We start from the raw sequence: 12,315 nt of genomic DNA, 5'->3' as shown, positions 1-12,315 counted from the left end.
GTGCGGCTCTTCCACCAAGAAGGCTCCTAGATCCTGGGACCCTGCTCTGCACCTAATCGCCTGGCTATGCGGCCCCTCCTCTGAGCTGCCACCTGGGGCCCTGTACAATCGCTCTGAATCCCAGAGACCCGCCACATGCCTCTTCCTCCAGACAGCCGCCCAGTATTCCGGCGCGGTCACTAGGAGTCCAAGAAACTCACTGCGTGCCTCCACCTCCACCAACCACCCGTAGCCCTGGGCAATCAATCACTCCGAGTCGAAGTGACCCTCCCCGTTCCTCCTCCTTCTCCAGATAACCCCCCGGGTGTTCAGGAGCGGTCGCTCTGAGTGGCTCTGAATCCACGTGACCGCTGCACGGGTCCTCTGGGCAACCGCCCGGAGATCTGGTGCGGCCACTCAAGACCAAGCGACCCACCACGCTCTTCCTCCTGGAAGCCCCCCTGTGTTCAGGAGCTGTCACTTTAAGTCCAAACAACTCACCACTCGCCTTCTCCTCTGAGCAGCCGCCTGGAGCGCTAATGCAGTCACTGCGAGTCCAAAGGACCCGCCGCGCTCCTCCTCCTCCTCCTCCTACTCCTCTGGGTAGGCCCCGGGTTTCAGAAGTGGTCTGAGTCCAAACAGCTCGCCACGCAGCCCCTCCTCTGGCAAATTATTTTTAAATTAATTAACTTTTAAATTGACAAATAAAAATTGTACATATTTATGGTGTACAACATGTTTTTATATATGAATACATTGTGAAATGATTAAATCAAGCTAATATATCTTTTATCTCACATACTTGTCCTTTCCTTGAAAAATCTATTTCCTTAGAAATTTTCAAGTATTATTTGTTTTAAGATAATTTATAATTGATTGTCAAAGCCTTTTTATGAAGGATGCTTTAAAATCCTTGTCAGGTAACTTCAACATTTGAGTCATCTTTGTGTTGGCATCATTTGATTGCCTTTTCTCCTTCATACTTTGGTTTTCCTGGCTTTTGGTATGACAAGTGATTTTCAGTTGAATCCTGGACATATTGTAAGAGTCTTGTTCTATTTAATCTATTTTATCAGGTAGTTTCCTTGTTAGTTTAGTGTATAGATTGGCCTACTAAGTTTTAGTTCCCGTGACAGCTTAGTTTTCAGTGCCTTAATTTACTTCATACCTCTGGTACTGCTAAGCCTCCTTCTCAATTTCTTTTTTTTTTTTTTTTTTTGGTGCTGGGGATGGAAAGTACTCTACCAACTGAGCTATCTCCCCAGTCCCCTTCTTCTCAATTTCTAATGGTCCTGTCTATAAGGACATAAAGCTTCCATAGGCTAACCATGTAACAGGGATACCTTCTGCATATTGAGGGAGATGGACATGAAGGCTACTGGATATTGGATTTCTTTATGTTACTGGGAAGAGGGCAGGGTGATACAGGGTTTTGCTAATGCTGCCCCTCTGAATTTATTGATTTGCCTGCCAGTGCACTGATTAAAAACTCATGCTGGTTTGACAAGAGAATTCCTTCTGCTGTTGCTACTGGTGGATTGAACACTATATTTTTTGCTGTTGCATCAACTGGCTGTTCCTGTCATTTAGTGCCCCTCCCTTCTTTTGTCATCACTTTATTATTTTTGGGGTGTATTAATGTACATATATGTGTGTGTGTGTGTGTGTATGGTTCTGGGTTGTAGACCTCTCGGTGCCCAGCAGGGGCTGTATGGGAAAATGAAAACCTAGAGAACTCATCATGTGGTAGTTTTCAAATCCAGAGGGTCCTAGTCAGTTTTCCTAGTTTTTCTTTCTTCCTTTCTTTCTTTCTTTCTTTTTTTTTTTTAAATAAGAGATGGGGTCCCACTATGTTGCCTAGGCTGGCCTTGTGTTCAAGTGATCCTCCTGCCACAGCTTCTCGAGTGGCTGGGACTGTATTCACGTGTCACTGTATCTGGCTGACCAGTCTTCTTTATCACAGCTTTCAAAGTTCTTTTAATGTTATCTAATAGATAACTTTTAGTATTTTTAGTTGTGTTTTGGGGTAGGAGCAGGGAAAAGTGAGTCTGCCATTTTTGTGATGGTGAGTTTAAATCATTGTTTCCTAAGTGAACCTTAGAAAAATGCATTTCAGTGGTATTTGAGTTGTTTTTAAAAAGGAAGATAACAAGGTGCAGTGACACATACCTAATCCTAGTTACTTGGGAGGCTGAGGCAGGAGGGTTGCCTGGGCAACTTAGTCCCTATCTTAAAGATTAAAAAGTCAAAAGGGCTGGAGATGTAGCTTAGTGATAGAGTGCCTGTGGGTTCAGTCCCCAGTATGGCACCAAAAAGAAGAGGAAGGTCATAAAAACAATGCGAGCACAGATTACTTCATTTTATCTTTCCCTACCATCAGGTACCTGGTAGTAGTTTTTAGTTTTGTTGTTTAAGTGGTTGCCATTTTCTAGACTTTCCAAGGCAGTTAGCTTAGTGAAACAACTGCTTTTCCTCCTGTTATAGAGAGACATGGAAATAAATACATTTGATTTCTGGCAGGCATACAACTTGACTAGTAGGAATATATGTAGCACAGAATGTATGTAGCCCAGTAGTTGGTATCCATGAGCTTGCTGGGTCCTTTCATGTTTTCCAGGTGGAATGAAATGTTTCATTTAATCTGAAGAATCTGTTTAGTGACTTAGTTTATGACTGCTATATTACCAGTGCAAGAGGAACTATCCATGTCCTTCTGCCTGACTTCAGGTAGGCAATTAGATTAATGTGGAGCTCAGGCAGGGTAAAGGCTAGAGGAATATGCAGCAAAAGATACAATGAGGATCCTTTGTGTGAGTAAAAAGGAATGGAAAATATTTATAAATCACATATCCCATAAGTGGTTAATATCCAAAATATATATAAAAAACTCCTACTCAACAACAACAAAAATTAAACAGTTCCATTTAAAATTTGACAGAGGACTATCTCTGCTTTCTTTCCACTCTCACATACTTCTGCCATGATGCTCTGCCTCATCTTGGGCCCAGAGCAGTGGAGTAGGCTGACCATAGACTGAATTTCTGACACTGAGCTCAAAATAAACTTTTGTTCCTCTAAGTTGTTGTGGTCGGGTGTTTTGGTCACAACAATGCAAAGCTGACTAGCACAACTGGATACAATGGGAGCAATGAGAACCAGACAGAAAATACCTGGGGTGCAGCCCAGGGAGTGAGCGCCTGATGTAGAGGCAGGAAAAAGGGTGACTAGAAGTGACCCAGAAGAACTGTGAGGCCAAGGTGCTGACCACTGCTCTGCATAGATGCCACAGTCATCAGCTCAGCTGGGAGTTGAGGATAGAGCAAGGTGCACAGTAGCCAAGGTTATCAGCAGAAGGAGTGGGCAGGGCATAGAACTTAAAGGACATGTGCTTCAGAAGACAGAAGTCTGATAGAAGCTGCAGAAACACAGACTTAGGAGAGGCAAGAGGCATGGGCAGAGACATGCAGTCTGTGGAGCACAGAGGATCAAGCAGCAGAGGGCTTGGTGCCCTTGGTGACTATGGTACAGAGTGAAATTGGGACACTTGTGGGTTTCATATTTGCACCACAGACCCCAGAGATGCTTGGTGCTCCATCCTGTGATCCTGCTGTTCCATGCACTGGGCCACAAGCACCAGAGCTGGTGTGGAAGTAAGTGACTCAGCGGTTAGCCCCGCTGCACAGCATGGAAATCATTTCTTAGTTGAGTTGCTTTCTACTTGATGTAATATCGATAAATACAATTACCTGTCTAAGTGGAAAACTTAAAAAGGAAGTGAGCTGCCAGTGCAGGAGGACAGACAAGATAAAGAAGCCTAATAAAAACAGTTGTATTCAGCTAGGCTGGTGGTGGTGCATGCCTGTAATCTCAGTCCTAGGTGGATGAGTAAAGGGTTAACTGTTGGAGGATGATGTTGGCTGTATATCACTGAATTACCCCCAAACTTATCTACTCAATAAACACACAAGAGCCAATACTCTTTTGAAATGAGAGGGGGCATGACAGGTCTGGCCATACCAACTCTAACCTCTTACAACAGCTCGCCCAACTCTCTTTTATTTATATACACAGGTAAAGGGTGCAGGTTCTGGGAGGAGCTTCTTTGCTGGACAGGATAGGGTAGAGTTAGGGGAGCCATCCTGTTAGGGGAAATATTCCAGAAGGAGACAGGGAACCACTCCCACGCAGTGCTGCATGCTTCCCGGCAGTTCCTAGAAGCCAGGCCTCTGTGTCCTGTGGCTCAAACTAGTCTGCTTCTGCTAAATAAGGATGGCTTCCCACACCCAAGGCTATTGGGGGCAATGACAGCCTAGCCTCTGGGCTAGAGGAAATACACATGACCCAGGATGGCCCATAACCACCTCAACATAGGTAGTCAAACAACAAACAAGGTATTTATCCACGTTAAAAAAAGAGTACACATTTATTTCCTAAATCTACTACTTTAGAAATGACTAGAACACACAAATATGTAATCACTCCATTAGATTTCCAAATATGATAATATAATATCCCACATCCAGTAGTCTCAGAAACTTTCCAGTACTAGTGAATGAGAGAAAAAGGCAAATAATAATTGGGCACTCTGGTATGCACCTATAATCTCAGCCTGAGATTGGCAGACTGAGGCAGGATGTTCCCTTCAGCCTAGGAGTTTGAGGCCAGCTTGGGCAATGTAGAAAGACTGTCTCTAAAAAGAAAAAAAAAAAAAAAAAAAAAAGAAAGAAAGAAGAGAAAAAAGAGAGAGGGGGGTGGTGGGAGAAGGAAAGAAAGTCAAAAAATTATCTGTTATTAGTATGAAGATAGCTTTGACTCAGACCCCGAAAGAGTCCCAGGTTCACTCCTGGGTCACTAGAGCATGATTTTCTGTTGCTATATATAATGAAAATTAATAAGTTACTTCTGTGTGTAATATAATATATGAGCCTCACACACACAGTACATGATAAAAGAAGATGAAGGAGAAACTACAAACTACATGATTCTTTTTATTGGAAATTCAGAAACAGACAAACTCAGTGTTAGTATAAGAACACAGGACAGTGGGCTGGGGCTGTAGCTCAGTTGTGGAACACTGGTCTTGCATGTATGAAGCACTTGGTTCAGTACTCAGCACTACATAAATAAACACTAGTAAGATAGAGGTATTGTGTCCATCTACAATTAGAACTATTTTAAAAAGTACAGGACAGTGCTTACCTTAAATGAATAAGAAGCCCTTCTGGACTTGAGGAGCCTTTCTGGGTTTCTGGTAATGTTTTGACTTTCGTTTAAGTGGTGATTTCAGTTATATTCACTTAGTAAAACAAATCTGTAAGGAAGTGATGTAGAAAAGGATGTGTGTGTTTATATATCAGTACATTCATACATATGTTCTGAGTGCTATAGTTGTTTTAAAACATGTCTTTAGCTGGGCACAGTGCCACACATCTGTAATACCAGTGGCTCAGGAGGCTGAGGAAGAAGGTTTGTGAGTTCAAAGCCAGCCTCAGCAAACTAGTGAGGCCCTGAGCACCTATGCAAGACCCTGTCTCTAATAAAATAGATAAAGGGGCTGGGGGGATGTGACCCAGTGGTTAAGCACCCCTGGGTTCAGTCCCTGGGACCAAAAAAAAAAAAAAAATAGGTCTTTAAATTCTGTGACAGGGACTGGAACTATAGCTCAGTGGTAGAGGGCTAGCTGAGCACACGTGAGGCATGGTTCAATCCTCAGCACCACATAAAAATAAATAAATAAAATAAAGGTATTGCATCCATCTACAACTAAAAATATTTAAAATAAATAAATATATCTTTTAAAAAACTGTGACAATCCTCCACCAAAATATAGAGTCTTCACCTATCCTCCAGAATTACTTGCTTCTAACAAATAGAATGCAGCAGAAGTGATGCTTTGTGACTTCAAAGGCTAAGTCATAAAGGTAGACAGCTTGTGCCTGGCATATGTTCACACCCTCTCTCCTGTGTCTCCACATGCTTTCGGAGACTTGAGCTGCCATGTAAGAGGGCATCTATTCCCTTGAAACATCTGTGCTGGACAGTTTGTAGAGAGATGCTACATAAAGACAGGGTTTCAGCAGACATAGCTGTTCTAGTCCTCAGCTTCTCATACTTTTCAAGCTAAGAACCAGACATGTGAGTGAGAAGCTGTTGAAATGACTTTGGCCTGACCACTATCTGATTACTATGAAAGAAACTCCAAGTAGGGAATGGCTGACAGAGCTCAGTTGATCTCCAGATCTAAAAGATAAGTTATTGGTACTGATTTAATCCACTAAATTGTAGTGATTTGTGATAGATAAGCAAATGTGTGATGTGTGTGTGTTTGTGTCTGCATATCAAATCACTGCAGTACACGTAAGGGTGAGGAAAAGTATGGGCACATGTTCAGTAGTTATTGAAAATTTAAATGATTACAGTTCTCAACAGTATCTTTGACTTGTTTTGCGTTTCCTCATCTTAATTCTATGTCTTTAAATATTATTCAGCAGTTGGTTATTCAGTTCTTATTGTATTCTAAAGGTTGGTTGTATCCTGATTTTCTGTCTTGATTAGCTTTAGGGGTAAGAAAAATATCATTAAAAAGATGAATAAATAAATGAATATGTAATTCCACTAATATTTAAGGCAAGGACTTAAGTGATAGTGTTACCTGGAATATAATTTTGAGGAAGAGACTTAATTTGAGGCTTGAATGAAATAAAATCAATCAATCTACAAAAACTCTAGTTGAAAGGATTCTTCGCAGATGGAACATCCTGTGGAAAGCTGTAAGGTAGGAAAGACTTTGGCCTGTCTTAGTTGCTCAAAGGTTAGGATGGCTATAATATAAGTAATGAACTCAAAATGAGGTCTTATTGGCAAGCAGAGGTAATATTCTCCTGGTGAGTTGATTTTTAAATTTTCAGTTCAATCAAAAGCAATATGAGTACAGATATAGGTTAGACTATGACAGACCCAAATTCATAGTGATTGCTACTATATAGACATTTGATTTTCTCTTGCATTAAAGTCCAGACTCAAAGGGTGTCTTGGCTCTGGAAAACCATCATGTGATAGGTAGGACACTAAATCCACATTGTTGTCAATTCTGTTGAAGAAGATGGAGAACTACAAATTAAAAAGCTTCTTCATAGCAAAGGAAACAAGAGCATGAAGAGGGAACCTAGAGAATGGGAGAAAATCTTTACTACCTGCACCTCAGATAGAGGATTAATCTCCAGGATATATAAAGAACTCAAAAAACTTAACACCAAAAAAATAAAAACAAAAAACTGAATGGCCCAATCAATAAATCAGCAAAGGAACCAAATAGGCAATTCACAGAAGAAGAAATATTATGATCAACAAATCTATGAAAAAATTGTTCATCATCTCTAGAAATTAGAGAAATACAAATTAAAACTACACTGAGATTCCATCTCACTCTAGTCAGAATGGCAATTATCAAGAATATAAGTAACAAATGTTGACAAGGATATGGATAAAAATACATTGCTGGTAGGACTATAAATTATTGTGACAACTCTGGAAAGCAATGTGCAGATTCCTCAGACAACTTGGAATGGAAACACCATTTGACCCACTTATCCCACTTCTCAGTGTATACCCTAAGAACTTAAAATCAGCATACCAGAGTGACACAGCCACATCAATGTTTATAACAGCTCAGTTCACAACAGCTAAGCTATGGAATCAACGTAGGTGCCCTTCAACAGACAAATGGATAAAGAAAATGTGATATATACACACACACACGCATACTTACAAAGGCATATTACTCATCCATAAAAAAAGAATGACTATATGACTTTTGCCAATAAATGGATGGAATTGGAGACTATTATGTTAAGTGAAATAAGCAAATCCAAAAATATCAAATGTCTGATATGCAGATGCACAACAATAGAGAGAGGGAAAGAACAGAAGTTCAGTGGATTAGACAAAGGGGAATGAAGGAAAGGGAGAAAGGATAGGAATAGGAAAGATAGTACAATGGTTTAGATATAACTTTTCTATGTTCACATATGAATACAGGACCCATATAACTCCACATCATTTATAACCACAAGAATAGAATCATAATTAGAATAAGTTACCCTCAATATATGTATGTTAAAATATATTCTATTGTCGTGTTTATCTAAAAAGAATAAATTTTAAAAATTGAGAAAGGAGAATTAGCAATTAGGGTTTGGGTCACCTGGATCTGATGTTACTATATAATACATTTAGATTTCTTTAGGGAGAACCCAATTACATGGCATACCAAGCTGCAAAGGAATTTGGGAAATGCAGTGTTTATAATGAGGAGATTTATTCTCAACTAAAATAAACATGGGTTCATTTAATATTTTTTAAAAGGGAAGAATAGATATTTGAGGACAACTTGCAGTTGCCACATAAGCCTCAGGTTGGTGGGGAGTATTAAACATAAAGACCTTCGTGGATTCTCAATTTATCTCATACTATAACCAACATTCTTAGATTTTGATTTGGTTGGTCTACAGTGTTTCCTAAACATAACATAATTATAGTGAACTCCCAAGGTGATTGATTCAGAAACAGATCAAAATTTTAGGAATATTGCTGGGTAGAGTGATGCATGCCTGTAATCCTACTAATTCTGGAGGCAGAATGATTGCCAGTTCAAAGCCAGCCTCAGCAACTGAGTAAGGCCCTAAGAACTTAGCAAGACCCTGTCTCAAAATTAAAAAATAAAATGGGCTGGGGATATAGCTAAGTGGCTAAGCACCCCTGGTTCAATCCCTAGTATCAGTATATTTTTTTCAACACTACTGAATTGATTATTTCCTTAATTATCTTATTATCTTTCTCTCGTAATACAAAACTAGGAATTGAAATATATTTCTTATTTTTCAGACTTGGCATTGAGAGCTGACCCCAAGAAGTTATCTCCAAAAAGGGACATTTATGAAATAGAATCATCCCAATGGGTTATCATGGAACAATTTAAAAGCCATACTCCTGAGAGAGCCATTTCCAGAGATATTTGGGAATGCAAATGTCATTTTGAGCAACAACAGGAGGGCTATTTCAGGCAATTTATGAGGAACCATGAAAAAATACCCGTTTTTACTCAACATACTTTACTCACTCAAGATAGAAAGAAAACCTCTGAATGTAAAAAGTGTAGAAAAAACTTCAATTATCATTTATTCTTTAGTCAACATAAAACTCATTCTAAAGAACTTTCTGAATGTAAGGAATGCACAGAAATTTTTGATACCCCACTTCTTATTAAACAACAGATAATGCAAAATGGTGACCAATGCAATGAATGTAAGGAATGCTGGAAGACTTTTATTCATTGTTCACAACTTAAAAAACATTTGAGAATTCATAATGGTGAAAAACGCTATGAATGTAGAGAATGTGGAAAGGCTTTTAATTATGGCTCAGAATTAATGTTACATCAGAGAATTCACACTGGTGAGAAACCCTATGAATGCAAGGAATGCAGAAAGGCCTTTAGACAGAGATCACAACTGACTCAACATCAGAGACTTCATACTGGTGAGAAACCCTATGAATGTAAGCAATGTGGGAAAGCTTTTATTCGTGGCTTTCAACTTACTGAACATCTGCGACTCCACACTGATGAGAAACCTTATGAATGTAAGGAATGTGGAAAGACTTTCAGGCATCGCTCACACCTTACCATACATCAGAGAATTCATACTGGTGAGAAACCCTATGAATGCAGGGAATGTGGAAAAACCTTTAGCTATCATTCAAGCTTCTCTCACCATCAGAAAATTCATTCTGGTCAGAAGCCTTATGAATGTAGTGAATGTGGGAAGGCCTTTTGTGATGGCTTACAACTTAACCTTCATCAGAGAATTCATACTGGTGAGAAACCCTATGAGTGTAAGGAATGTGGGAAGACTTTTAGACAGTGTTCACACCTCAAAAGACATCAACAGATTCATACTGGTGAGAAACCTCACGAATGTATGATATGTGGTAAAACCTTTAGACTTCATTCACACCTTATTCAACATCAAAGAATTCACACTGGTGAAAAACCCTATGAATGTAAGGAATGTGGAAAGGCCTTTAGCTATCACTCAAGCTTCTCACATCATCAGAGAATGCATTCTGGAAAGAAACCTCATGAATATGTCAAGGTCTTTAATCATGGCTTACAAATCAAGCTACGTCAGACACTTCATACTTGTGAGATACCAGTAAAGTTTCCTCTCCTTCATCCACATCCAAGTCTAGCTTCATAAAATTATTTTTGAAGAAAAAACACCTTTCTTTTCCTAATTTCTACATACAAGCAAAAACGTGGTCCTTGACCTTCTGAATTCGGCATATTTCACTTAACCTAATGTTCTTAAGTTCCATCTATTTTCCTGCAAATGATGTAATTTAAGTTTTCATGGCTGAATAAAACTCCCTTATGATATATACCATATTTTCTTTATCCAGTCATCCCCTGACAGACTCCTAAGCTGGTTCCATAGTTTGGCTATTGTGCATTATGCTGCTATAAACATGGGTATGCATGTGTCCTATAATATGATAACCTTAATTTTTTAGGATAAATACCAAGAAGTTCCATTCCTAGTGTTTTGAGGAAACTCCATATTGATTTCCATAGTGATTGTATTAATTTATCATCTCATAATTAATGTCTTCCTTTTTCTCCATATAGCCTCTCCAGCATTTATTGTTGTTTCCTTTTTTTTCCTTTTTTTTTTTTGGTACTGGGAATTGAACCCAGAGGTGTTTTATCACTGAGTCATATTGCCAACCTTTTTTATTCTTTATTTTGAGGCATGGCTTTGCTAAGTTGCTGAGGATAGCTTGGAATTTATGATCCTCCTGCCTCAGCTGCCTACATTGCTGGGATTACAGGTGTGTACCACTGCACTTGACCATTGTTTGTATTCTTGATTGATGCCATTCTGACTGGAGTGAGATGAAACCACAGTGTAGTTTTGATTTGCATTTCCCTGATTGCTAAGAGTGTTGAACCATTTTTCATATATTTGTTGGTCATTTTTATTTCTTCTTTTGAGGAGTTCTGTTTAGGTCATTTGCCCTTTCATTAATTGGATTATTTGTTGGCATTACATTTTTTGAGTTCTTTATATATTCTCGGTATTAATCCTGTCAGAAAAGTAACCAGCAAAAATTTTTCCCCATTTTATAGGCTCTTTCTTCACATTCTTAATTGCTTCCTTAGCTGCACAGAACCTTTTTAAATGGATGCCATTCCACTTATTAAATGGTATTATTTCCTGAACTTTGGGGGTCCTACTGAGAAAGTCATTGACTGTGCCTATGTATTGGAATGCTACCCCTACATTTTCTTCTAGGACTTCCATAGTTCCTGGTCTAATTCCTAGGTTTTGGATCCATTTTGAGTTGATTTTTGTGCAGAGTGCAATTCATTCTACATATGAATGTAGTTTTCTAAACACTATTTGTATAAAATGCTGTCTTTTCTCCAATGTATGTTATTGACACTTTTGTCAAGAATCAGATGACTATCTGTGTGGTTGTGTCTCTATATCTTCTATTTTGTGCCATTTGTATATACATCTTTTAAAAAATTCTTCTAATTAATTATACATGATAATAAATGCATTTTGACATATATATAAATGGAGTATAACTTCTCATTCTTCTGGTTGTACATGATGTAGAGTTACACTAGCAATCATATATGTACACAAGGTAATAATGTTCGATTCATTCCATCATTCCTATCCCCAGACCCCCTCTCCTCTGTCTAATCCAAAGTACCTCTATTCTTCCCAAGCCCCCCTTATTGTGAATTAGCATCTACATGTCTGTTTTTATGCCAATATGTGTTACTATATCTTTGTAGTATAATTTGAAGTCAGGTATTATGATGTCCCCAGCATTGCTTTTTTGGCTTAGAATTGCTTTGGCTATACTGGGTCTTTAATTTTTCTAAATGAGTTTTAGGACTATCTTTTTCTAGTTCTAGTGAAGAATGTCATTTGGTATTTTGATGGGGTTTGTTTTCAATCTGTATATTGCTTTTGGTAGTGTGGCCATTTTATTGATATTAATCCTGCCTATCCATGAAAATGGGAGGTCTTTCCATCTTGTGTCTTCTTCCGTTTCTTTCTTCAAGATTCTACAGTTTTCATTGTAGAGGTCTTTAACTTCCTTGGTTAAATTTATTCCTAGATTTTTTGAAGTTATTATGAATGGGATTGTTATTCTGATATCTTTCTAGCAGATTTATTATTGGTATATAGGAAAGCTATTGATTTTTGTATGCTGATTTTGCAGCCTGCTACTTTGCTGAATTTGTTTATTAGCTTTAGC

The 12,315-nt window shown here is 38.7% G+C and overlaps 1 protein-coding gene across 3 annotated transcripts in view; it reads left to right on the top strand.

Annotated features, from left to right (window-relative positions):
• The window catches only part of LOC306649173 (zinc finger protein 461-like), a 44,305-nt gene that overhangs the window by 15,438 nt on the left and 16,552 nt on the right, over positions 1-12,315 (top strand). For 2 of the 3 annotated variants that reach the window (XM_079119954.1, XM_079119955.1), the window contains exon 5: positions 8,863-10,774. The exons of the other annotated variant lie outside the window; for it this stretch is intronic. In XM_079119954.1, the coding sequence (XP_078976080.1) occupies positions 8,863-10,235 (1,373 nt within the window). In that variant the 3' untranslated portion in view covers positions 10,236-10,774. Of the gene's footprint in view, positions 1-8,862; positions 10,775-12,315 lie in introns of those variants that run through there. 3 annotated transcript variants of the gene reach the window in all.

Source organism: Sciurus vulgaris (assembly GCF_902686455.1).
Source record: "Sciurus vulgaris genome assembly, chromosome: 17".
Lineage (NCBI taxonomy): Eukaryota > Metazoa > Chordata > Mammalia > Rodentia > Sciuridae > Sciurus > Sciurus vulgaris.
Note: the sequence above shows the minus strand (reverse complement) of the source record. Positions and strands in the feature narration are given on the sequence as shown.